Source organism: Catharus ustulatus, chromosome 5 (genome assembly GCF_009819885.2).
Source record: "Catharus ustulatus isolate bCatUst1 chromosome 5, bCatUst1.pri.v2, whole genome shotgun sequence".
Taxonomy (NCBI): domain Eukaryota; kingdom Metazoa; phylum Chordata; class Aves; order Passeriformes; family Turdidae; genus Catharus; species Catharus ustulatus.
In genome coordinates this window covers 71585305-71611574 of record NC_046225.1, presented here as the reverse complement: position 1 = coordinate 71611574, position 26270 = coordinate 71585305, and the positions used below count along the sequence as shown (strand labels likewise).

General features: G+C 46.1%; 2 protein-coding genes across 3 annotated transcripts in view; one reads left to right on the top strand and one right to left on the bottom strand.

Annotated features, from left to right (window-relative positions):
- EIF2AK3 (eukaryotic translation initiation factor 2 alpha kinase 3) overlaps positions 1-1826 on the top strand; it is a 41722-nt gene extending 39896 nt beyond the window's left edge. Inside the window, exon 17 of the mRNA XM_033060277.1 lies at positions 622-1826. Coding sequence (XP_032916168.1) covers positions 622-798 — 177 coding nt within the window. The 3' untranslated portion in view covers positions 799-1826. The remainder of the gene's footprint in view (positions 1-621) is intronic.
- LOC116996519 (histamine H2 receptor-like) lies at positions 903-16296 on the bottom strand. Of its 2 annotated transcripts, XM_033060278.2 has the most exons (7): positions 16058-16272; positions 15121-15244; positions 9835-10108; positions 6066-6242; positions 4180-4923; positions 3145-3846; positions 903-1144 (listed from the first exon to the last, which is right to left on the bottom strand). In XM_033060278.2, exons 1-5 carry the CDS (start codon positions 16208-16210, stop codon positions 4251-4253), a joined length of 1401 nt encoding a protein of 466 aa, XP_032916169.1. In that variant the 5' UTR covers positions 16211-16272; the 3' UTR covers positions 903-1144; positions 3145-3846; positions 4180-4250. The 2 variants fall into 2 exon arrangements, with proteins under 2 accessions (XP_032916169.1, XP_032916170.1); XM_033060279.1 differs by lacking the exon at positions 15121-15244 and having other exon boundaries at positions 3145-4923; positions 16058-16296.
- Between the last annotated feature and the right edge of the window lie 9974 nt (positions 16297-26270).

Sequence of the window (26270 nt, the reverse complement as noted above, 5' to 3'; positions counted from 1 at the left end):
ATGACACTTCTGTCACAGTTTTCCTCCAGGAATACGTTTTTACCTGGCTTCCCTTTGTCACATACAGTCATTCATTTCACACACATCCTGTCATGATTTCCTGCAACAAATCCATATTCCCAAAGAGAAAGTGCAGAGTTTCAGAGAGGTGAAGGAGAGGCTCCAGGCAGCACCATGGCTGCATGGAATCACCTCCAGAACTGCATGAGCAAATTGTGCTGTGTTCTCATTAGTCAGGTCTGTGAAGTGATGTAGTTGCAGGTAAAGAGGAGGTGATGTACAAAACCTCCCCAGTTAAAAGCTGAGGTTCTCTCAGGTGTTCAGGGTAGCTTCAGACCAGTAGCCACAAGCCAGCCTTTCCTGCTTTACAGCTGAAGGCTGCCTGGGAGAAGGGGCTGTGCTGTGCTCAGCTGGAGCAGGACACTAATTTTGATGAAATTTGAAACAAATATTCAAACTGCTTGTATACTTAAAGGAAAAAATTCTAATTTGCACTAACACCCAAATAACTCAGCTGAGAGTATTTACCACCTGTTCATACAGCCACAGCTGAAGCCAGGACATGAAATGAGGAAGAGTTTATGGGTTGGTTCATGTAAGATGTGTTGTGTTCTCTTTCAGTACACCATGGTGAAGGACATGCTCTCTCCAAGTCCCACTGAAAGACCAGAGGCTGCAGCAATCATAGAAAATCCTGTCTTTGAAGACTTGGAGCTCCCACCCAAACCCGTGCTCAGGCAGAGGTCACGGACAATGAGTCTATCAGGAAATAAACATTCCAGACAACCAAGCAAATAACTATCCTCAGGATCACTTCTTCCACTCAGCAGGTTTCACAGGGATTGTTCAGCAGAAGGATCCTATGATGCAGAATGTTTATCTTGGGAATAGTTTACTCCAGCTTTTTTTTTTTTTTGCCATGTTTAATGTATAAGACATGTTGGACAGATTTTGGTTTACTTTGACAGCCAAGGAAGCCCAGTAACCAAACCTTTCACATTCCATTTTCCTTACCTTTGCTCTCCTAAGCAGATGGGTCCAGCTGCTGTGCTTGCCAATGTTGTGCTCCATTATCCTTTTTTGGGGGGGTTTCTTGGGTTTTTTTGAAGCTTGTAAATGTCAGCTTGCTGGGTGAGTGAGAGATCTGTAACATGTAAATAGAATTAAAATATTGTATTTTTATAGAGCAAATTACAGTCTCTAAGCCTAGTGAGTGTCTATCCGGGTCACTTGCTCTTTGGTGAAATGAAGATGATTTTGAAATGAACTTTGACTCAATTTTTCTCCCTGGTGGGTAAACTGGGAATCTGCACTATTTTTAAAGCAAAAAAGTACCACAGTTGTACATATTGTCACTGTTCATAGCCTGTCATTAGAGGAAATCATTTCATATTTCTGCACTACAGTAGATCTTAGGGAATGCATCTTATGTGGATGAAGCTGTAGAGAAGGAAAAGGAGCTTTTTGCCATTAAATGGGGGGTTTTATAGGCAGTGGTTGGAAGAGCCATAGTCAAAATTATGTACAAAATTGTTGTGATCTGAAAATTTAAACCTAATGGAGTCATACGTGTCGTATGTAATCTTGTAGATTTGTACTTTTTCAAAAGAATCAACTGGTAGGCATTTGTGTAATCTGCTAATTTAACTGCCTAATGCCATGCTTTTATTTCTCACTGTAAATATGTTAATTTTTATTTATAAAATACAGAATCAATCCATTTGGGTTGGTGGTGTACAGGATGCACTTGCTGTAATTGTTGAGTGCATTGATTATTGTGACTTCTTTCAAGTCTAAATGATTTAATAAACTTTTTTTATTTATAAGACAAAATAGTAGTTGCTTCTGTTGGAAGCCTGCATCCGTGTGTGCTGCAGATGGCAGCCCTGTGCAGTGGGAACAGGATGGGCTCTGCATTCCTGAAACTTCCTTTGCTTCCCTGTCTCACACTGGCCACAGCGTGTGTGATGACGCAAAACTGAGTGTGCTGCTTGGAGGTGAGACAGGAGCTGGAGAAAGAAGGGAATTGAGCTCTAAACTGGGTGGATTATGGAGAAAATCATTCACCAGAGAGGGGAGAAGGGATAATTCTTGTGCTGTTAGAACTGTTCTTGTACAATTGTATTTTTCTGTTTTACAGGCTTAAATTTATCAAAGTCTCTGAGATCAGTTTCCTAAAAGGATACTGGATTTGAATCCTTCTGGGGATTACTGTACTGTGGTGTGACACTGTGACCAGCAATTAAACCAGCTGACACCCTGCAGCTTTATGATAAGGGACAAGTAGATTACAATGACTGTCTTCCATGTCCTCTTGGATAGCTCTCCTAGATACTGGCCTGTCCAGGTGAAACCAACATGCTGCAGTGAATATCTGATCAGGAACAGAATTTGTGTTTAGCTGGGTTAACACAGGAGAGTTGAGTGTGTCCTTTTCCCTTGGATGTCCCTGTTTGCATCAGCTACAGCTGCACAGTGAAATGGCCACATGTGGAGCCTCTGCCTTCCCTGCCAGCTCAGTGATTACAGGTGGAGCACAGGAAATGAGGAAGAAGGTATTTTTACTTCCAGTATGTCTGTATGTGGGTGGCTGCCTATTCCAAGGGCCCTGCAGCATTTCAGTGCCAGAACTAGCATATGTGTTCACACCAGGTGTGTCTGCATATTCTGGGATGTTACACTTGCCCTCCAAGGCATGGACAGGTCCTCTCCTGTAGGGTCCCTGCCCAGCCACAAAAGCATCTGGCCATGCTCAGCTCTGAACTGCCTGGAGTGTTTTGTCCCTGTCTTTGTCCCTTATTGCTCCAGGGTTTGACAAAGGCTCTTCTCTATTCTGAGAAGTTTTCCTCTGAATGATGTGTGCTTTCTTTCCAGCTGTTTTGTGGAAAAACACCCAAACTGCCATAGCTGTGAGCTCACAGCCCTGCAAAAGGGGCTTTGGCCTGGTTCTGCTGCGCTGAACCCTGTTCTGTCACAGGATGTTGCCCATCCCTCAGCTCCCTTCCTCCCTCATAGCTCTTGGGAATTAAACCCCATTCCCTGTCCTGTTTTATCAAATGACCTGGGTGGCAGCAGCAGGATTCCTGCCCTGTCCACCTTTGTACCCATGGGATGCTTCCCCCAGAATAAGATGCAGTTACTTACCACTTCCATGTTGTGCTGGAGTTGCAGGGTCTGGGACACCTCACCCTCTCCATGGAGAGGTCCTTTCACAGGAGAACCACCGTTGAAGCCCAGGTCAGGGCTGTTTTTTCCACCAGGCCCTTGAGAGAGAACTCCTGACCCTTGTGCTGGCATCTTCAGTAGCTCAGCTGCTGCAGGCAGGTCCTACTGCATTTTGCTACCTCTGAGGACAGTCCCCTGCTACCTTTCCAGAGTAACCCTTCAGTGAGGCACTTGTGGCTTTGCTGCAGGGAGCCAGTACAGTTGGAAATCCAGACAAGACTTGGGAATAGTAAAAATAATAATTTCCATTTGTCATGTTTTTTTATATCTCTGTAGTGTACACACAAGTAATAATTCCTATTCAGATCCCATCTTTGGATGGTGTCAGCCACTTGTAGCTTTGAAACCACGGTGCTCCTGGTGTTACAGCAAGTCTTTGTCATCTCCTGGGGCCTGCCACATGGAATGCCCCCTTCCAGAATTAACAAGGGAGCCCACAGATAATTCACAGAAAACTCTGAATATCCAGATGTTGCAGAAGCCAGCGAGCTGAACCCCAAGCAACATCCCAGGCTGCAGAGTGGTGCCTCTTTAGGAAGTGAGCTCTGCTCTTTGGCCAAATCCCTCCTCTAATTCCCATACACAGATTGGCACACGTGGCATTAATAAAAGTGGTCAAACCTGTAATGAAATGTCAAGATGAGAAGCTACAGTGGCTTGGTAAGAAACACTGTCCCACCTGACAGAAATCACCGGATGTGCACAAATGTACGGTCACATTAAACAAACCATACTAGTTTGAGTTTTTAACCCAACATGAAGGTTGAATTTGTCTTAGGAAATGCTCATTAGAAAAATGATTATCCAGGAATGAGTTAGCTGTGTTACTATAACAAATTGCCCCTAAAATATCCAAGTTCATCATTATTGAAACTGTGGAAGGTGAAGAAATGCATCCTTGTTGTATTGTCCCCAGCGGTAACATTCCAGCCCCTCCTTCCCCTGTTTTCCTACCCTTTGTTTTTCCATTGGGATGTGCTCCAGCACTTCCTGTATCACCACCTCCAGTGACTGATCCTGAATCCCTATGACTTGGGTTTGCCCTTTGTGTTACCATTGGGCACCATCACGCTGTATTCCAGGTCTGGAGCAGTCTTGGAAAACGTGGCTATGGAAACCATGTCCTCGCCAACATCCACCTGCGACCTGCGCCTGCAAATGAGCAGCTTCTTCAGGGCGTGCTGGAAGTCCCTGTTGAGGAAGGCATAGAGCAGGGGGTTGATGGTGGAGTTGCAGTAGCCCAGCCAGGTGATGATCTTGAAGGTGCCGAGCAGCACCGTGCTGGTGGAGTCGGTGCCTCTGGCCGCCAGCCAAACGTTGAGCACGAAGTAGGGCAGCCAGCAGAGCACGAACACCGAGATGATGATGCTGATGGTCCTCGTGGCCTTGTTCTCCAGCTGCAGGTGCTTCTGCCGCTTGCTGTTGGGGTGGTAGTGGATCTCCAGCGTCTGCGACATGATGCGCGTGGCCTTGAGGCGGGAGGCGCGGTAGATGAAGAAGTACATGCTGCACATGACCGTGAAGGGCAGGAAAAACGCCAGGGCGGAAGCCACGATGGCAAAAACCCAGTTGGTGACGAAGATGCATTCTCTGCCCGCATCAAAGTCCACGCCAGGGATCTCATTCCAGCCTTGCATGACGGGAAGGAAGGAAATGAGGGAGGAATAAACCCAGACCGTGCAGGTCATCACGATGCATCTGCAAAAGGAAAGAGATGCGGCGGGGAGAGAGGGTCTGAGTAATTTTGAGTTGAGAACATCCAGTACGATTCAATCCCCATGGTAACTGTGTGGGATAGAGCTGCTGAGCAGTCCAGCAGGGCGTGGAGAAGGGAAAAAGCTGGAGTATAACAAGTCCAGGCATGCATATCTCTAACAATTGGGTAATTGGTCTGTAGTTGACAGAATTGGGGTCAGCATAACGAGTGCTCAGAGCCGGCTGAGAAATGATGAGGAAAGGTTTTACAGAAGATGTTTGTTAGTATTTGAAACAAGAGCGTGTATTTTTTGCTTTCAGCTTTAGTATCTGGCCATTATCTCACCCTCTGGGGCCTGATGGGGATGGAGCTGATGGGCACCAGATGATAAAATCTCCTCTCTTTGCCTGTGGTCCAGAAATCACACACAACAAGAGTGACAGTGGAAAAAACATGCCTATAAGAGTCTGAACCCACTCTGTAAAGTACCCCACTACTGCAGTGTCCTCTCTGCCCACCCTCACATAACTTGCCCCACCCTGCAGTCCTCATTTCAGCCTTTCACATGAAATCTTCATGGGAGCTCAGGAAATCTCCCTGTTTTCCCTGACTATCACTTCAAATAAGATGGTGAGTTTAAGAGAGGGAAGACTACTGCTACATGCATCCTTCTGGGTCTCCTTTCACCTTAGAAGAACTTCAAAGTCCTTCCCCATCTCTGAAATTGTTTAAGGACAAAGCTTGAGCAACCTGGTCTAGTGGAAGGTGTCCCTGCTCACAGCAGGGGGATGAAACAAGACAATCTTTAAGGTCCTTTCCAACCCAAACCCTTCTGTGATTCTATCAAATGTCTGAAATGACAGCACAGCCTGTAGGTCCAACTCAGCCCATATTCTGCTTTCTACTCCTTTTGCAACCCAAAAAATATTCTCTCAGCAGCACCATCCAACCCCCTGAGCTGCACCCTCCTTGTCCTCTCCTGCACCACACTAGGCATTTTCTGCAGTTTTAAATGGTGAAAGTTCCTTTTGCCACATCACTGCTTCTGGGCAGCACCTATCAACAGCTCATTCAGCCTCAAATCAACACCAGCCATGGCCAGTGACACCCTGGAGGGACCCAAAATGAGGAGCAGCTCACTGACCTGCCACGGGACATCCTCCTGGAGTAGTGGTAGGGGGTGACCACGGAGCAGTACCTGTCCAGGCTGATGAAGCACAGCGTGACGATGGACGCGGTGCAGAACATGACATCGAAGGAGATCCAGACTTTGCAGAACAGCTTCCCAAACAGCCACATCCCTGTCACCTCGTAAATGATGCTGGGGGAGGAAACAGGTGGAAATCAGAGCTGGAAGGTGTGTTTGTGCAGGCTGGGTGAGTGTTGGAACTTCAGAGCTCCTGGGAGTTTTGAACTTTCTGTGCTTTCTGACACTGACCCTCAAAAGAACACTGCTTCTGACTTGAGGCCTTGGAGAAGGCTTCCAAATTTGAGTGATGGATTAGAATCCCTGGTGTGTAGAAGTGTGGAATATCACATGGTGAAGGGTTTGGAATTTGAGGTTTTAGAATATAGTAATAGGTAATGGGACAAGATGGACATTCTTGGGAGGTGGCTCTTCATCCTTTCTTTATCTTAGCTTTATGTGGTACTTTTTAAACTGGTTAGAAGGTACCACAGTGCAGGTCACAGGTGTTTGGTTCTTGGGTCAAAAGTATAAATAATATAGATGTAAGTTTTTAATTGGATAATTAGCCCTTAAAATATCTTGTAACTAGCTGGATACAGCTCCATTTTCTCACTTCCAGCTTGTTAGCTAGAGGTGCTGAAGAACTCTCTGTGCTTTAGATGAGAATTAATAAACAACCAAGTCTGAACAAGAAAATCCATCCCTTGAGTTTCAATCCTGACTCTGAGGGAAGGCAGAAGAAAAAAGAAGCCAGCCACTGATGTGTGGTGCCACTGATAAGGTGGTGCAGCTACCAGGTGAGGCTCTGAGCAGCCTGGTCCAGTGGGAAGTGTTCCTGCCCAGGGCTGGAACAAGAGCATCTCTAAGGCTCCTTCCAACCCAAACCATTCTGTGACTATTTCCTTATGGCTGTGCTGAGGGAATGCTGAATTTCATCCCACAGGTACTAAAGATGGGCACGGAGCTCAGACAGCAGGGATGCATCCTCAAAGCACAACCCAAGAAAGGAGCACCCCACAGCTGGAGCATGGCTGAACAAGAGCAAACCTCTGCTTCTTGCAGCCTTGAGAGAGGTGCTTTGCCCCACAAAGCTTCCCAAATTTACATCTGCACAGCCTTGTTTATCTCAGCATTTTCCCAGTGCCTGACACAGACATCTCCAAGAGAAACTCACTTCACATCCAATTGAATGCTTCAAAACCAGAAAGAATTTCCACTCTTGGTTAAAAAAAAATACAAAACAATATCTAGGAGGAAGCCCATGCAGCTTGTACATTATGTGGCTCATAAATGCCTCAGCAAGGTAAACACACCAGCAAAATGCAGATATAGTACCAAAAATATTTCTAACAAAGTCAAGAGGGGCCTGTGAGAAGTGAGCAGCAAAGGAAGGAGCATATGGCAGCTGTAGGAAGGCTGATGCATGTTTCTATAGCATTCACTGAGATGCCATTTGCTTCTCCTCTCTTTCTCCAGCATTCTGCAGCTCCCGAGGTGCTGCTGAAATCACCATTGTGAGTGGATTTGATGAGTAACTCCCTAGTCCTGCAGAGCTTTAATTATCCTGTAACTTCCCAGCTTGCTGGTTAAATACAGTGAGATCAGGGCTGCTGAGCTGCAGGTGTCCAGCAAGGGAGGAAGATTCAACCTGATGTCAGAAAACAATGCCTGATCTACACCTCACCAGCACCAGTTCCCTAAAAGGACTTGTGAAGGTTGTTCCAGCAACTGCTGTGGGTGGGAGCAGTGCTGCTGAAGGGTCCCAGCCCTCTGCAGCTCTTTGTTATGTGGGATTCCATGCAAAAATCCAAGCAACTACAGCAGAGCCTGTCCCTACACCATGGGCAGCGTGGAGGATCCCACAGTACACACATGGGAAGGTTTCATGGCTCTTGTACAGAGGGGAAATGAGGCATTGGAATTGGAACACGGGCTCAGAACTGGGCTTGGGTGCTGCTTTGCCATTCCTCAGAGCCCTCCTTATCCCCAGAGATGCTGCAGAGCCTGTGGTGTGCCCTGGCCTCCCAGAAGGGGATGTGCTGCTGTTGGGCCACCCTTGCACACAGATCCCAGGTGAGCAGGTGCCCAGTTCCCACCTGCACTCATCTGGTGGGATGCACCTGAGCTGCAGACATTCCCTGCAGCATGGGGCAATGGATACCTGACCCCTCTTCTCTGAGGGACAGTCTCTGCAGCTTGGAAAGGATGCTGGATAAGGAGTAGTACAAGCCAAGAAAGTGACACAATGGAGTGACCCCTGCCTTGCCCTTTTCTTGTAGAGGAAAAGAATAGCTGGAAATGACAGACTGGCTGGAGTACTTAGACAAGGAGCTAAGCTCAGCTGAACCACTCCTGCAAACCACCCAAGCAGGAACAAAACAAAAGTCTTACTCATGAAATTAAGACACCAAGTGACAAATTTGTTTTCCCCTTCTGCCACATTTTCCTGAGCCAAACTGCCTCCTAAGATCATTTATTTTCCTTCCCTTTGGCACGTAGTAACCTGCCAACTGAGGGGCAAACTGAAATCCGAAAGAGCAGCATAGATGTGAAGCCAAAGCAGTGGGAAAGTGTGAAACAGCAGCCCCTGTGTTGGCAGGGCTGGACCAGGCTGATGGAGCCAGCAGGGTCCAATCCTCAGCACTGGCCCCCAGGAGCTGGCAGCTTTTCCCACCAGGCAGCACCAGGACATTCAGGAGGGCACAGAGCACCAACCACTCTCTGATCTTTGCTCCCCTTTGTAATTTTTGTTGTTTAAGTAAGATATCACTAAAAGTAGATTCAAAATAGATAGGAGGAAGAACATTTTTACATTGAGGTTGCCCAGAGAAGCTGTGTCTGCCCCATCCCTGGAAGTTCAAAGCCAGGCTGGATGGGGCTCTGAACCATCTGGTCCTGTGTTCCTGCTGAGTGCAGGGGTTGGACTGGATGAGCCCTGAAGGTCCCTGCCAACCCAAACCAGTCTATGGTCCTATGATCATTTCAGAACCTGAACTTAAAATTCATCAAGCACAGAATTTAAGCTAGCAGTAATATTTTTTAAAAGAACATCATTAACTCCTTTTTTTCACCTGATACCATGAACTGTTAACTCAGTTTGTAACTGTTTGTTGGGACAACACTTTTCAGTGCCAAATTTACAGGAATGGGCAGCCCCATGAAAACTGAAGCATAGACCATGAAAAGAGTTCAGCTTCCTCATATTGCCCCATGAACTCAAAACAAAGTGCAGTTCCCTGATTTGCACAATCTTATGGCTGCTTTGCAGGACAAGACAGCCAGGATCACAAGCCAGCTGCCTTCTGGTTTTGTTTCAGTGTTTTAGTGAAGCTCCCAAACCTCATGCAGGGGAACCTGCCCTCTGAAGTGCCTCCTCCTCCATGAAATACAGGGGAAGCCTGAATTCCTCTGCTTACACTGAACACATTCCTTACATTCCATAAACAGGGCTAGTCCTGGGAGAGGGGCCTCAACCACTGCAGCTCCATGTGCAAAGCTGGAAATCAAGGTCAGATCAGCAGCCAGGGTCCCTGTGTGGCCAAGAGGAAAATACCCTTGGGAAATGTGTCTCCATGCATTATAATGCAGGACACAGAGCCAGCAGCTCATGCTCAGCCCTCTGCAGAACCCAGCAGGTGAATGAATCCCCTGCTCCACAGGAGATGCAGAGCTGGGAGAAAGGACCCTTGTCCTCCTCTGCTGCCAGCCCACGGACACTGCTCACCTGAAGGGCATCACCAGGCAGGCCACGAGGAAATCTGCCATGGCCAAGGACATGATGAACATGTAGGTGACAGTGCGCAGCCTCTTCTCCACCACCGGGCACAGGAACACGACGGTGTTTCCCAGCAGTGTGACCACATCAATGAGGGTGAGGACCAGCCCAACGAGCACCTCCTGGAGCCCAACCCCTCCCCTTGCAAAGGAGGAGGCAGCAGAGGAGAAATTAGACAGCCAGGTTTCATTCCTGTCCATCAGCATCTTCCCAATGTTAAAATCTGGACGAGATAAAAGGGGAGAACCAGAGTTACTTTAATGACGATTTGCTGGTGTGTGAAAGGGAGGATGGAAATGGTATTTACACTTCACTGGCTCCAGGAAAAATCCACACACCCTGCTGTGCCTGTGCCAGCACTGTCCCGTGGTTAGCAGCCCATTACAAGTGTCTGAAATCCTGAGGGTGAGGATAAATGTGCAGCATTGACTGGAGTCCTTCACGGCAATTAAAAGCCCTCCCGTGAATGAAAATGCATCATCAGATGAAGCATGAGACCAGGAAAAAACCCAGAAATGTACTGTGAGCAGAGAAAGAAAAACAAATGAAATAAAAATTAAAGCAGCTGGGCTAAATCCCACTGAACAGCATGCCAAGTCCACATAATGTGGGGGCTGGAGCTAGATGATCTTTAGGGTCCTTTCCAACCTAAACCATTCTGTTCTCTATTCTCATCATCATCTTTGCCACCCCCAGACCAGCTGGGGCTGCTTGCCCAGGCTGGCTGCTTCCATAACCCCACTGCTCAGTGAGTGCTGTGCCCTGGGTTGTCCTGGTGCTTTTTCTCACTCTGAAGTTTGGAGGTTTTTGCTGCCACAGTTGGCAGCTCCATCCTCCAGCCAAGCAGGGCTGGCAGCAGCCACACAGGGAGCAGAATTGTGGAATCACAGAATGATTTGGGTTGGAAGATCACCAAATTGAGGTGTCTCAGGTGCAGCTCTGACCCCAGACTCGTGTTCTCTCTCTGCCCAGATGGGAGGTGATGCTCCCATCTCCTTAACTGGGGATTTTTCCATTGAGGAAATCCACATGCTTGTGTCCACAGCTGAGTTCCCACACTTTGACCAAGTGGTGTCACAGGTAGGTGGGAAGGTGGGAATGATGCCCTGAAAAAACTCCAGCAGTCCAAAGCTCACTGGTGTAGCTGAGGGAACACAAAACTTGTGGGGAAAAGAGAATTATACAAATATTTCCTGATGACAAATTGTAATGTTTAAATATCATCACTTCTCCTGTAATTGGGATCTGCTTCCACAGTACCCTGAGGTCAATCCCACATCTCCAGGCATCCCACTGAGTGTGAGGGGGGCCTGGATAGCATCCCTGTAGCCCAGCATGCCTCATCTCACAGGGGCCAAACTCTGTCTGAGGAGGAGTTTAAGAACAAGGCAGCAAAATGTTCCAAACATCTCTTTGTCCTTCCTGCAGCCTATTATCCAGAATTACCTCTTAAGGTGGTTTCAATGATTTCTGAATCACAAAATTGTCCTGCTTCCCCTCTGGTTCAGCAAACTTTTAGCATCCATGACCTGCTACAGCAGCAACTTCCACAGCTCAGCTCTGTGCCCTGCAGAAACCCCTCTTGTTGCTTGTTCTGAGCCTGCCACCAGCCAGCTTCACTGGTCCTTGCCTTGGCATCCCCATCCACTCCCCCAGTGCCTCTGGTGGGCTCTTCATCTCTGCCCACCCTCCTGCTCTTCTGAGGCCCTGAGAAGGACCAAAACTCCAAACAATTCCCACGAGGTAAATGCTCTGTGGATTTACCTAGGGACATGATCTCTGTTCTGTCCTGCTCCCCTTTCACCACCACCCCTGACATGATTTGCTGATTTGAGTGGCACTGAGCTGATCCTTGATGGCTCTGGCCATCCAAAGGTCTTGTTCCAGAGCTGAATCCACTGCTTTAGATGGGAAAATGGCATGAAATTAGGAAATTAAGTTCTCTCCATCTTTTCGAAATCCCATCACTTCACAGTTGAATTCTTTCTTCCACTGTAATGCTCAATGAGTCTCATAAAAACTTTTTTCCACTCCATTAAGTCAGACATTATCCTTCATGCCCTGGTTAAATTTCCTTTTGCCTGTAAATATCACCACTTCATGATTCACAATTTTCCCAGCTGAAGGTTTCCAGAGCCCCACACATCCCAACCCCTGTCCCTGTAAAGAGCATCACTGAGCTCTCTGTGCCTCACCCTGCCCTCACCCCTCCTGCATGCCACCTTTCAGACAAGTACTTCTTCACACAGGGAGCTTCCTTCTTAACTCAGGACTATTACATTTCCTTAAAAGCCCCCATCATGAGGGATTATATTGAAAACCTTTCAGAATTCCAAGCAGCCTACACCACCCAGGTGTTTCTTTTCCACCTGCTGACTTATTCCAAGCATTCCTTTACAGCTGTGAAGCTGGGCTTCATTTTCTGAAAGCAGTAGTGACCTTGTCCTTGGATGTAATCGTGTATTCATGCACCTACTCATCCTTCAAAATCCTCAGCTCCATCCCATGACTTGTGCTTATTTGCTGGATTTAGTGATTTCCTTTCTTTCAAGTTAAAACAAAAAAATGAAAAACAAAATTAAGAGAAGACTCAAGCTGTCTAGGAAAAGAAAAAATAAAGGAGGAAAGCTCTTCCTCACTGGAGCTGGGAATCACTCACTGGGACCTGAAGCTCTCCTGCTCCTCCAGCACTGAGGACAAGCAGGTTTTTTGGGCATCATCTCATGCACCCCCTGGGCCAGTGCTATTAAAAATCTGCAGGGTGTCTTAAGTACCTCAGTGCTAATGAAAATATTCCTGGGACAACATTCCACATCCTGGTAACACCCCATAAAAATAAAATAAAAAATCCAGTCTCCCCATTTATGGAGAAGAAAGAGGATAATCTGTGCCATTCTTCCTAACAGCTCCATGGAGGATGTCATCAGACTGGATGAGCTCCTGTTGGATCTCAATGCAGTCACATCTCCTGGCAGAAAGAATTGTTCAGGCTGTTCTCCTCCCAGAGTGCTCCACACAGAGAGCTCAGGGACAGCAGCTGGGAAAACCTCAGGGACACAGAGAGGGGCCACACAGGAGCCAGGCTGCAGAACCTGCCTCTCAAGGGCCATTCCCTGCTCCACAGCCACCTTCCTCCTCACTCCCACCCCTGCTGGTGTCCTCACACCTCTGGTACCTCCTCAGGGTCTGCAAACTGTGCTCTGACCCCACCTCCAGCTGACCCCTAACCAGTTAAAACACTTGAGTTCCACCCAGAGAACCCCAGGTTCTCCCTGGAGAGCATGCAGCATCAGCATAGCTCATATGACATCAACAGCAAAAAAGCAGGTTTGATTAAAAGTCAATCTTTAAAAAAAAAAAACCAAACAATGTTGAATTTTAAAGTTCAAAACATCCAGTCTTCAGATTTTAAAAAGATCACTGTCACATTTTTGTTCATGGGTAGATGAGAATGATAGGTGAGAATTCTGGATTAATTATTTGGGTTTTTTTAGATGTAACACTGAGACAAGGAGGTTTTGAAGTCACACCTTCCTGCAAAGAACGACTGTTCCCACACAGTCATTAAGTTTGTATCAGCATTAGAACAACTCTAATTAAAGTAGATCATTACTCACACTGCTCTATGAGCACACACCACTCTCAAACTTTGAGCAGAATTAGGACACGGTTATTAGAATTTCTCATTGCAACTTCTCTGTGCTCCTCAAGTACCGTCTCAGCCACCAGCCTGGGTTAAAAGGTCTTCTCAAGTGAAAAACACACAGCAGGCTCCTCAATGCAGGATACGTCCAGGAGTATGACAGTGCACAAAAACAGCAGACAGATGTGCCCACACTCACAAAACACCAGAGAAACACTCTTTTGTCCTTTTTTTTTTTTTCTTTTTATCAGCAAAAGGCTGAGGGACTGGAAAAAGGCTGTCTTTATTTGACATCCATCACTCCAGCAATAAAAACAAGGGATGATGGATTCTTGAAACTTCAGGTTTGAACCTTGAACTCTAATTCAGAGTACAGACAATAGGATCCTGCTGCTCCTGATTCCTTTTAAGAATCCCCAGCAGAGTCCCTGGAAGCTCATCCAGGTCCCTGTCACAGCCAAGCAGCCTGGGGTGGATGTCTGGATCCTTTTGCCTCTGACTGAGAAGCCAACCATTAACCAAAAGTGCTAAATTAAGTTAACTAAGAAGTGCTGCTCTCAAACCACCTGGGAAATTGTTAACAGAGGAAAGCAGGGGATACCATCTTACCCTCGCTGTGGAAATTACTGGGACAAAGCAGGATATGCCACCTTTCCTAGGGATGCACTCTCTCAGCCTAAAATATTGGAACTTCTAAATAGTGCTGTGAGCTGCAGCAGCCCATGTGGTCACACTGCTGAGACAGCTCAGAGCCTTTGTACAACATCATCTTTCCTGTAAGAGCCCTCTTAAACCACAGGGGTAAATGCCCAGTTGTACCATGATGTGGGATCTTCCCAGGAATTCTGGGGCTCTCAGATGCTGTAGGGTTTGCACTGTTCTTTTTTTGGATATTAGTTTTACTTCCTTTCAAAAAGCTGATGGGTTGGATTCTGCTCTGAGGCTGCCTGAGCAGAGCAACTCCACCACCTCTGTTCCCCTTTAATATCCAAAAAGTTGAAACTGATTTATTCAGCAGACAAATCTCAACCTAAAGGTTAATTTCATCAGTAAAGGGCATATTTTGATGGCAAGGGAAGAGGGAAAAAAGCTCTACAATCTCAAGGCTGACTGCACTTTAAAATATTAGAAGAGTGATGAAAACTGGAAATATATTACTGGGAACACATTTGCTGCCAGGTTGTGCTGCTCTGCTGAATCGGGTACAAACCAGCAGGGAACAACACCTGCCCCAGGACCTCACACACCTTTCCCTTCTCCTCCCCACGGGAAAACTGCAGCAGCTCAGCGATTGTTGAACGGTGCGAGCAGTCTGCTGAACTGTGCGGGGTGGGTGGTGATGAAGGAGGGGGAGGATGCCTGGGGATGCTTCCACCAGCACAGCACACACTCGAGGAGGTCCTGCAGCCTTGCACTGACTTTCCTTCTCCCTCCCCCTCTATCCAACTTTCCCGTTGGAAGGACAGCATTTCTGGAAGGACAGCATTTCTCAGGGCGCGACTCCTTTCCACCCCCAAACCATCTCAGAGCGACTCCTGCAGCCTCTCTGAGAGCCCCGGGGCTGGGAGCACAGCAGGACACAACATCCTTACCTTGGGAACTGCCGGCCCAGGTGTCCCTGAGCCCGGGGAGTGCTGCTGGTCCCGGGGGTACCGGGGGGTACCAGGAGCGCGGATCCCTCCCCTCGGAGATGCTCCTGCTCCAAGCTGATGGTTCCTACCCCGAAGCAGGACACGGAATCCTCATCCCCAGCCGGCACAGCGGTTTGGGATCAGCCCCCGGCAGACTCCTCTGCAGCCACACAAAGTGTCCGGGAGGCGCTGCCCGCTCCGGGGACAGAGCAGAGACCGGAGCCGCATCTCACGGGGAAACTCGGGGCGAAGCCAAACCCGCGCTGCAAGCGCTGGGTGCTCCCTGGTTAGAACTGAACCGGGTGCCAAAACCCAAATCCTGGGGAGGCAAAACCCTCACCCTCTGGGGAGCAAAACTGTCAACCCCTGGAGCGCAAAAACCACAAACCCTGGGGCGCAAAAACGCACCAAACCCTGGGGCGCAAAAACGCACCAAACCCTGGGGTGCAAAAACGCACCAAACCCTGGGGCGCAAAAACGCACCAAAGCCTCGAGTACAAAGACACTACCCCCGGGGTTCAAACCCACAGCCCCGGGGTGCCAAACCCACCCTTCCTGGGGTCAAACCCGCCAAACCTTTGGGGACAAAAGCGCCACCCCCCAGGGCAGCAGAACCCCCAGCCCCAGGTAAGGCGGAGCGCCGGGGATGCTGCGGAGCGCATCCGCATCAGCCCGGGGACAGGCTGAGGGTCCTGCCCCAGGAGGTGGAGAACGAGAGGGGGGAGCCCTTCCCGAGGGCAGACAGTGTTTGAGAGGTGTCCTTTGGGCACAGGGCTCAGGACGTGCCTCGGGAAGCCTGCGATGGAGGGGATCCCAGCCGGACCGGGAGCCGTGCCCGGGGATGGGGTGTCAGGACCTGCCGGGGATCGGGATGAGGATGGGATGAGGATTCACTTACCGAGGCAGGCGGAGGAGCCGCCCCCTCTCTCCTCCTCCCTGCTCCTTCCTTCCTCCCCTCCGGGATTCGGGAATCCGAGAGATGCTCGCTGTCCTCCTGCTCCCAATCCAGCCCTTCCCACTCCTCCTCGGCAGCTACAGGCACCCGATGCATGAAACAACAATAAAAAATAAGAGGCGTTCCGTGGGTTTGGCTCCCCTGTTGCCAAACTGGGTGTTTTGTTCATAAACTAAACGGAAAAATCCGAAAAATCCCGGGCTGGAAGAGGAACCTGTGGAGCGAGGTTGGTGAGAGTCACCTGCCCAGCCCTTCTGTCCCCACGATGGGATGGGATGATGGGGTGATGGATTTTGGACACCGGGCAGAGGGGTTTTTACCTGGCAGAACTGGACAGGAGAAATCCTGATCCCAGCTGCACTCCGGGCTGCACCTCTGGGGGACACACACAGCACACAGAAAATGACCACGGCAAGGAAAGGGGTGAAAATCTGCTTTTTCAGTGCTGGGGTGAATGTCACCCAAGGATGTGCGTGGGTAACCCTCGGCCACAGCTCCTGTCCTAAAACAGCCCCCAAATCACCCCCAAAGGCACCAGCCCCTCACACTGGATTGCTCCCATCACCATGCCCGTCTCCTTTTCCCTTTGTTTTCCAATGATTGTTCCAAAGGTTTTGACCTCTGGCTTCACCCACCACCACAAATGACACTGGAGAATTTTTTCGATGGGTGTGGAGAGGAAATCTCTTGATCAGGGTTGGTGGAAAGTAAAGAAACTCAGATTTCCTGTCCTCTCCCTGGAGGAGCTCAGCTCCTGGCTGGCAATTGGCCTCTCAGGTCTCAGGCTTGAATTTGACATTAAGCACCAAACTGTGATGGAAGAGCACGTTTGGATGGTTTTGTGTCATATTTATCGCTTCAGAAATAGCAGATTGCCCTTTGAACATAATAAAATGGACTTTAAATTATGAATTTTCTACTCCATGAATGGAAGGAAGGAAAGGAAGAAAGAAAAAAAGGAAAGAAAAAAAGGAAAGAAATAAAGGAAAGAAAGGAAAAAAGGAAAGAAAAAAAGGAAAGAAAGGAAAAAAGGAAAGAAAAAAAGGAAAGAAAGGAAAAAAGGAAAGAAAAAAAGGAAAGGAAAAAAGGAAAGGAAAAAAGGAAAGGAAAAAAAGGAAAGAAAAAAAGGAAAGGAAAAAAGGAAAGAAAAAAAGGAAAGGAAAAAAGGAAAGAAAAAAAGGAAAGAAAAAAAGGAAAGAAAAAAAGGAAAGAAAAAAAGGAAAGAAAAAAAGGAAAGAAAAAAAGGAAAGAAAAAAAGGAAAGAAAGAAAAAAGGAAAGAAAGAAAAAAGGAAAGAAAGAAAAAAGGAAAGAAAGAAAAGGAAAGAAAGAAAAGGAAAGAAAGAAAAAAAGGAAAGAAAGAAAAAAAGGAAAGAAAGAAAGAAAAAAGGAAAGAAAGAAAAAAGGAAAGAAAGAAAAAAGGAAAGAAAGAAAAAAGGAAAGAAAGAAAAAAGGAAAGAAAGAAAAAAGGAAAGAAAGAAAAAAGGAAAGAAAGAAAGAAGGAAAGAAAGAAAGAAATTGTCACAGCCAAACACAACCCCATCCTTCTATTTTCCTTTAATAAGAACAAAATATTTTATATAAATCAGGAGAAATAAGCAATGTGTGAATTCAGGTTTTTTTATGAATTTCGATTGATTCCATTACTTTAGTCAACATAAACTTCCATGTGTTTCTGAAAAAAATCAGCCTTGGCAACTTTGATGTAAATATTTTAAATTATTGTTCTTAAAGTTGTGTTCTACTTTACATTTAATTTTTAAAAGTTTTAATAAAATTCGAAAATTGAGCAAAATATTTTGTTTCTGATCAAAAAGAACAATTTTCAAACCTGAAGGAAATGTTCACCAGCCTCTTTGCAAGCTGAGCTCTTGAAGCCACTTTCTGATCTTCTTCCTCACTCCATTAACGCCACTGAGCCAAACAGGAGCATCTGACCAGGGAAGATAAGCAAAGGGATAGAAGTTTTATTTAGAAGCTTGTACCAAGCTCTTTTATTTCTCCATTTGCTGGCAAGCAAACACCAACAAATAAAATTAAATTATATATACTATATACACTGTTTATATCAATTGTATTTTGTCCCATATTAATATAGTAAAAGCATAATAAATATAATGAATTGCAGAAACAATAAAAACTCATTGTTTTTAATAATATCTAGTTTATGGTAGGGGTTTTTTTGGTTGGGTTTGTTTTTGGTTTTGGCAGGTTTTTTGTTTGTTTTTGTTGTTGGGGTTTTTTTGACAGAACTCCCTAAAACATACTTTTCATAGAATCTCAGACTGGTCCTTTCAAGGTGAGGTAGTTCCAATCTCCCTGCCATGGACAGGGACCCCCCCAACCCTTTTTGTCTTTTTGTTCTTTCTCTGTTCATCCCCAGCCTGGATTGATAATGGGGTTGCAACCACCCAGGTTCAGCCCCAGCACCTGGCCTTGCCAAAATCCCCTTCCCCTCCTCTATTTCCCTTGACAAATACAGCCCAAAAACCCCAAAGGGAGCTGTTCTTTCCCTAATTAGTGCTAATTGCCCATCCTGGGGGTGGGAGGGTCTGTGCCCTGTCTGTGGTACCAGAGGGTCACACAGCTGGGTCCTGGCTTTCCTTTGGCTGGGCTCTTCTTTGTCCTCCTGGATTCCAGGCAGGCTGTCAGACTCCAGTAATTGAGTTTTTTTATGGAGTAGAGAATAATAGCAAAGGTCTGCAGCTCTTCCAAAGCACCAATCTCAAAAGAAATGACAAAGGAGGAGATAGCAGAGAGAAGAGGTGGTCTGGACAGAGAGCTGAAATGCTGTGCCAGCCACTCATATTAATGTCATCTGTGATCAATTCACCTGTCAGCATGTCACAAACCATCAAAAAGAAGAAAAACCATGACAAAATTTAACATTTACTGGAAACCCAAGGATGTTGTCAAGCACAGATTCGTGGGGTATCATCTCATGGGCTGCTGGAGTTCTGGTTTTACATTATATTTTCACTGCTACCTGGAAAGGAAGGAATGAGGTAAAATGCATTTTGTTTCGCTTTCTGATCTTTACAACAGAGTGGGTAATAGGAAATGTTCATTTCAGAGCCTTTTGCACATCAAAAGCAGCTTGATCTTAAAAAACTCGAGAAGCAGTGGAGCTGTTTATGCAGGCACTGAGGTACAGCTCCTAAAACTGCAAATAAGGTGGTGCAGGGGCTGGAATAATCAGGAATGGTTTGAGGCTTCTTTTACACTTGGTAGTCACTTAAAAAGCATTGTTAAATCCCTTGGGAAGGAGGGAAGGAGCTCAGACCAGTGTGTTTTGTGTTGCCAAGTAGAAGGACACAAGGAAACTTGGTGGGTTTTGGACCTCATGGTTCAGCAGTGGAGATGCTGCCATGGCAGATGGTAACCCCACCATGCACAGAGATTTACAAAGTGCACAGAGAATAATGGATAAAAAGGCTGTAAATCACAGGGCATTGGGCAAATAGAGCTGGAGGAGGGGCAGTTTTGTGTTTTCCTTTGCCTCTGAAGGGGTAACCTGTCCTGACAGCACTGAGGCAGTAGCACAAGAAGGAGGAAGAAAGGAGCATTTGCTTTCCTGTCTGTCCTGATTTAGCCAGGTGTGAAACTGCACAAATAACTGTCTGGACTGTTAAAGAACTCTTTGCTAACCCTGCTGACTGACAGGTTTTCTGGGCAGAAGCTCTGTAGGTGCTTGCTGACCATTGCTGTGTCAGCCCCAGGGGTGGCTCTGGAGGTGTGCTCTGTGCCAGGCTGCCCTGGCACTTGTTCCCTGTGGAATTGCTGCAGTCACAGCCCAGGCAGAGCAGATCCTTGGCCACACCATCCCTGCTGTGCTCCCCAAGGGTGCATTTCCAATATCCTGTGTGCTGCAGTGTCTGCAGCATTTCTCCTGCTTGATCAACTCTACCTGACAATTTCTCTCTCCATCTTCCTTCATCAGGCCCCATATATATTTATATTTTATTTTACAGGTGGGGTTTGTAATCTTTTTACTCTGACATAATCAGTCCTCAAATGAGGGATTGCTCCTGTTGCAGGCTTAGCTGTTCTGTGCCCCTCAGACCCCAAAAGTGGTCTCTCTTCTTTCCAATGGATATGTAGGAGGCATACATTCTCAATTTTTTAACAGTATGCAATTTATATATCCTGAAAATAAATAGTACAGGTATTCCCACTAGCTTCCAGCAATGTTTATGGTGATACACTTTAAAGCCTGCAAATACCTCCATGGCTGTGGGTGTGCTCAGCTGAACTTCAGCTTGTGTCACGCTGCTGAAAAATCAGGATCCTCCCCACTACCAAGGAAACTAGAGAGACCCAAAACATTCTTGGTGAAATCCTTGGGAATTACTGCAGCCTGAGATAGTTTATTAAACATTTATATCCTCACACCCTTTAATTCAAGGCAGTAAGATGGATATATAGTTATAGAATTATATTCAAAAATAAAAGAAAAACAATCCTCAAAATTTAAACTGGCTCATGAGAGCTGGTGGTTGCACATACCAGGAATTTTGTATGGATATGCTGAATGGTTCTGGTCTTGAGGGCAATTTTGGGTCATTGGATCAATCTCACTTGGAGAGGAAGAAGAGCAATCACACTCTAAATCTTCAAAACCCAGCCCCTAAAACGCTGTTGGCATCTCCCAGCCAGGTGTGGATTCAGCCCAGTGTGTCCTGGTGTTGAGGATGCAGATGTGGCCATGGCACAGAGCATGGCCAGCTGTGACGGATCAGGGCACTGCTGAGGAGCACCTGTGACTCCCTGGAAGCTGCTGGATGATGAAAATGAGTTCCAAAATGTTTTTTCTGTCATTGTCCACGAGTTTCCCATTGGTACAAACCAGCCCTGTGTGTTTGCCAGAGGGACCCTCTGGTCACTGTCCCCAGAGCTCTGCTGCCAGCCTGTTAACTGCAGGGCTGTAGGTACTGAACTGAGTTAATCAGGATGGGAAGTTCTGCCCAAATTTTGCTCTGTCATGGATTTTCCCTTGAGCTAGAGAAGAGTCTGAGGCTCTTAAGCTCTAAAAGCACATTCAGACAAAGGAATGGCCCAGGTCTTGTGACTTGCAGCAGTGACAGCTCCTGAGTGCTCTTGAGTGTTTGAGTTCTTTGCAGCTTCACTTCAGCCACGCTCTGGTGTCGCTCCACACAGGACTGAGCAATTCCAGCTGAACCTTCATCCTGCCTGGGGACACCTTGGGCATTTCATCCCACAGTGGGATAATAGATCTGATACTGCCAGATCACTGTCCTCTCACAAGGCTGATAACCCAACAAAGACATCCTCTAGTCCAGGCAGAGCTCTGCAAGGCTGGCAGGGAACAGTCCCTGAGTTTACTTGAAAGCAATAATGATTTCTACAGTGGGACCAGCTGTCAGACATCAGGAGACTCTCTGGGAGCTCTGGATAGCTCGCACTGGAGCGTGCACACATCTGCTCCCTATTCCCATGGAAGTGCTTGCTCACATCTCTGAAGTGGCTTGTTTATCTCCCTGTAGCTGTTGGGAAGATAACTTTTATTTGTGTGGGAGATCTCCCCAGAAATTTGATAGCACTTCTAAGCAAAATGTTTGTCCCTGCACAGGGCATGTCCTGGTTATCAGATGGTCAGGGTTTCACCATGGCCACACTCCTTGTCCTGTTTACACCACAGCACTTTCACCTGAGGATCACAGTGTTGTGCAAACAGAAACCCTCTCTCCAGAAGGAACCTTGGTGTTTTCACCCTTAAACTGAAACCCAGTGAGTAACATCCTCAAAATGCTCCCTAATTATGGACTCCTCCATTCCTAAGCATCCAGATTGCATTTGGGTTGTACAAGTGAGCTTGGTCTGTGCTTTGAGTTCTCAGAGACCATCAGAAAAATTCAAGCCCAAGAGGTATGAAAACACTCAAGCTGAGTCATCAGAAATGAGTGGATTTTTTTAAGCCTTCGCTACCCTGCCAAAAGCTGCACAGTGACTCAATGTCTTGGTCTGAAGCAAAACCTCCAGTTCTCTGTGTTATCTGTTAGACTGTGTCAGATGTGAGGGATGGAGAAAATTATAAATCTAGTCAGAAATCCCACAGAGCAGGCACCAGAAATCTGCTGCAGAGACCACAGAGAGAAGTTGCAAAGGCTTTTGTTGATCTTGGAAGAAAAGCCACCATTGATACACAAAAGTGTCCTGAGAGAGAGGAGAGCACTAACACCCACAGACAAAACCACTGGAGGAAAAGACTCAGGATATCCTACATGCTCTATCAGGGCACAGAATCTGTTTGAATTGCTGCCATATTTTAATTGCTTCCAACAATCCTGTTTCTTGGCTCTGTTGTGTATTTCTAGCAACAGCACTGAAATTATTGTATAACTCTGAGAAAAAAAAAAAATTAGAAACTTATCATCAAAACCACTTGTCAGGCTGAAATACGTTGCCAAAGAAAATTTTCTTTTCCTTTTTTATTGTTCTCCTGACAAGCTGGACAGGGGCTCTTTTCTCTTGTGCTGCAAAATCTAATTATATACATACATAAAAAAAGAGACAGCACTAACCATTTGTCTCGCATGACTCACCACTCTTTGCAAATGTCATAAATGCTGGCAAGAGAACCACAATCACAGAACATATTAGTGTCTCACAAGGCTGCCTGCCTTGATTACAGGCTGGCTAGGATTAGGCTGAGTAATTGGGAGAAGATGGGAGGAAGATTTCACTGGACATCTGGGATTGTTGTGTGCTGGAAGCATGGCAGGAGACAAGCCACCAAAAACAACCCAGTGCCTTCAATGGCAGTCCTCCTGCAGGTTGGTATTATTGGTACAGCCCAGAAGAGAGGAAGAAACAGAGCCTTCATTTTAAATAAAGGGCTGTGAAACCTGTTGTTCACTTATCATTTGGGTCTCCTGTTTTAAAGAAAAAAGGAGATCCCTCTTTGGAATACACCTTCATGGTGTGAGGGGGTTTCTGCTGCACCGTGCTGGGACCAGGCCACCCTCTCCAGGGTGCACAGTAAATGATTTTTACTTTCTTCTCTGGAAGACCAGGGTCCTTCTGGTTCTGCAGCAGCTCTTGAGACTCCACTGCAGAGCTGTGTCCAGCTCTGGCCCCTCCAGCAGCACATGGAGCTGCTGGAGCCAGTCCAGAGGAGGCCATGGAGATGCTCAGAGGGCTGGAGCATCCCTGGTGCTGAGCCAGGCTGGGACAGCCAGGGGAGATCACCTGGAGAGGAGAAGGCTCTGGGGAGACCTTAAATCCTCCCATCCTAAAGGGCTGCAACAGAGCTGGAGAGGGAGCTCTGACAAGACACGGAGTGGCAGGACAAGGAGAAATGGATTCAGACTGACAGAGGGCAGGGTTAGATTGGATTTCAGGAAGAAATTCTCTCCTGTGAGGGCCTGGCACAGGTTTACTGGAGAGGTTGTGCCAGAAGTTGTCCCAACTCTGGAATTGTTCAAGATCAGGTTGGATGATGCTCTGAGCAAGCTGGTTTAGCAGAACATGTCCCTTCCTATGGCAAGGGGTTGAAACTGGCTGAAATTTAAGATGCCTTTCAACCCAAACCATTTCATGGTTCTGTCAGGGCACACCAGAGATATAAAGGAGTGCCCTGGGCTGAGCAGAAGATGAGACCTTAAGAATAAGTCTCAGTCTCAGAACATCAGACATGATGGATCTGCTATAGACAGGTTTTAATAAGTAAATACCTTTTTTGGAAAACAAAGTTACTTCTGAAACCCTGAAGAGCTCTGGAGAAACTCATCCTTTCACTGTGAGATGGACAGGGTATTTCTGAAAAACAGGGTTTCTTAAAAGCTCTTCCTCAAATTCCATAGCACCAATGCCAGGAGCTGTCCCAACAAGAGCCAGTCTCATTTCTCCTTCCAGGAAAGGGAATGAACTTCTAAAATCAGAGGACAAAGTCTAACAAACCCTCAGGAAAGGAGATAGGATGAAATAAAACATGACAAATACAAAACCAGAAATTTGGAAATGGGGTGTCCACAATGAAATGGCCTGAGATGACAAGTAGTGCCATGAAATAAACCAAAACTTGCTAAAAATCACTCAAAAAAATTCTTGAGATCACGGAAGAAATGGGAAAAAAATCTTGTTGAGCAGTTGCTAAAAAAAAAGTGAAATGGTCAGAAAAACAAAGGGATGTCACAGCTAAGATAAGACAGGCTGGCAACACCATCAGCCCTTTCACTGGCACTCCTTACCAGTCTTCATACACAAACTCTGCATATTTTTATCTTCAATCCTTGTTCTCACACAACTCTGATCTCAACACATTTTCTTCTACAGACCTTTTTCTTATACAACACTGTCTCTGTTTTTCTCATAAGCCTCTCTGTTAGATCTGTACAACACTGCCATTTTGTCTTATGGACTTCTTTTTTAATTCTGACTCCATTCTCTTATTTGCAGCTTGTACTGATTCCTTTACCTATGAGCAGTTTCTAGGTCTCTCTTCCTTCTACCTTTCTGCATGGCTGGTTACCCCAAGCTGTCCCTATCCCAGCTACCCAGCCCTGGACTGTCCCCCTGTCCCAGTGTGGAGGACAGGTGTCTGCCATGAGCAGAAAATGACTGGCTGGAGGAAGGATGGGTTGTGAAAAGATAAAGAACAATGCCCTGCCTGGTTTCAATGGATGCCCATTAGCAGAATATCTGCCGTTGAGATAAGGATCACTGCCCCCACCCTCAACAGATGGTGATAGAATAGATGACTTTTATCACACCCTAACTCCCCACAAAGGGAAAATGCTGAAACCAAGTGAAAACACTGAAAGTGAATGGGACGAGAAGAAATGCAGGGAAATGGACCAAAGCTTGCCTAAATAATGTGTCCCTTTATTTGTCTTGCCATTTCATGGTTAAAAATAAATGGTTTAAAAAATCATGGTAAAATTCTGAAACTGAGTTAAAACACTAAAAGTGAAGGGGATGACAAGAAGTGAAGGGAAATGGAACAAAACTTGTTAAAATTACTCCTAATATCATCCTGAAATTATGGAAGAAAGGAAAAAATAGAGCCTGTTGGGAGGTTGGTAAAAAAATGAAATGGTGAAAAAAATCATGGGAAAATTCTAAAACCAAGTGAAAACACTAAAATGAACGGGATGACAAGAAGTGCAGGGAAATGGACCAAAGTTTGTCCAAATAATTCTCATTGAAATCACAAGATTTCATTCCCTTTCCTGAATTTTACAGTTTGAAAATGCATTCCCTTGCTGTTTAACGGAGCGCAGCACTCAGCCCCTTTCACAAGCACAGCATTTCCTGGTGTGGCTGGGCCAGGGATGGCTCCTGAGCTGGGAAATATGTGAAATATGTGAAATATGTGAAATGTGTGAAATGTGTGAAATGTGTGAAGTGTGTGAAATGAACTGTGTTCCTTCGAGGTGCCTGGAGCACAGATTTTATCTCACCGGTGACATCGGGTCAGTGATGCCTGATTTTTGGAGAAGTTTCACAGTTAAAAATGACAATTCAGGAAAAAACACTCATGTAGATAGGGAGATTTTGGACAGGAACAGAATTGTGCTCCTACTGCTTGAATGTGAGTCCATCCTTTGTGTGCTGGGAAATTGTGCTCTTCTCTACAAAAAGCTGCATTGTGCTTTTTTCATTTGACAAGTATAGCTGTGGTTTATTTTTTGCTTTAATTAGCTATTCCTTCAAATCTTATCACTGCCCACCCAGAGCAAGTGGAGTGGCATAAATGCAGACACGATGTAGAGCAGCTTGTGCTGAAGAGTACAGCAACAGCAAATTAATAATCTTTTCTTTTTCCCAGCCATTTCATCTTGAATCCAGGAGAGGACTTGTTTACTTATGTGGTTCATTAGTTGAAGAATAAAATGTCTGGCAAGGTTAAAATTTCACATTTTCCTATGGATTTTCACTTGAGGATCTAAAAATTATTTACAGGACTTGAACCATGAACTAAACACATTTTTTTTTTGCAGCAAACTGTGCCTGCCCTATCCCTGGCAGTTCTCAAGGCCAGGTTGGATGGGGCTTTGTGCAACCTGGTCTAGGGGAAGATGTTTGGGGGATTTTTTTAGAACATGATTTCCCTTCTCCCATACCCCCCATTAATTTACCTATAAAAATTTACATATAAAATTGTAATTACAGTTACAAAATGCTTTAGAGCTCTAT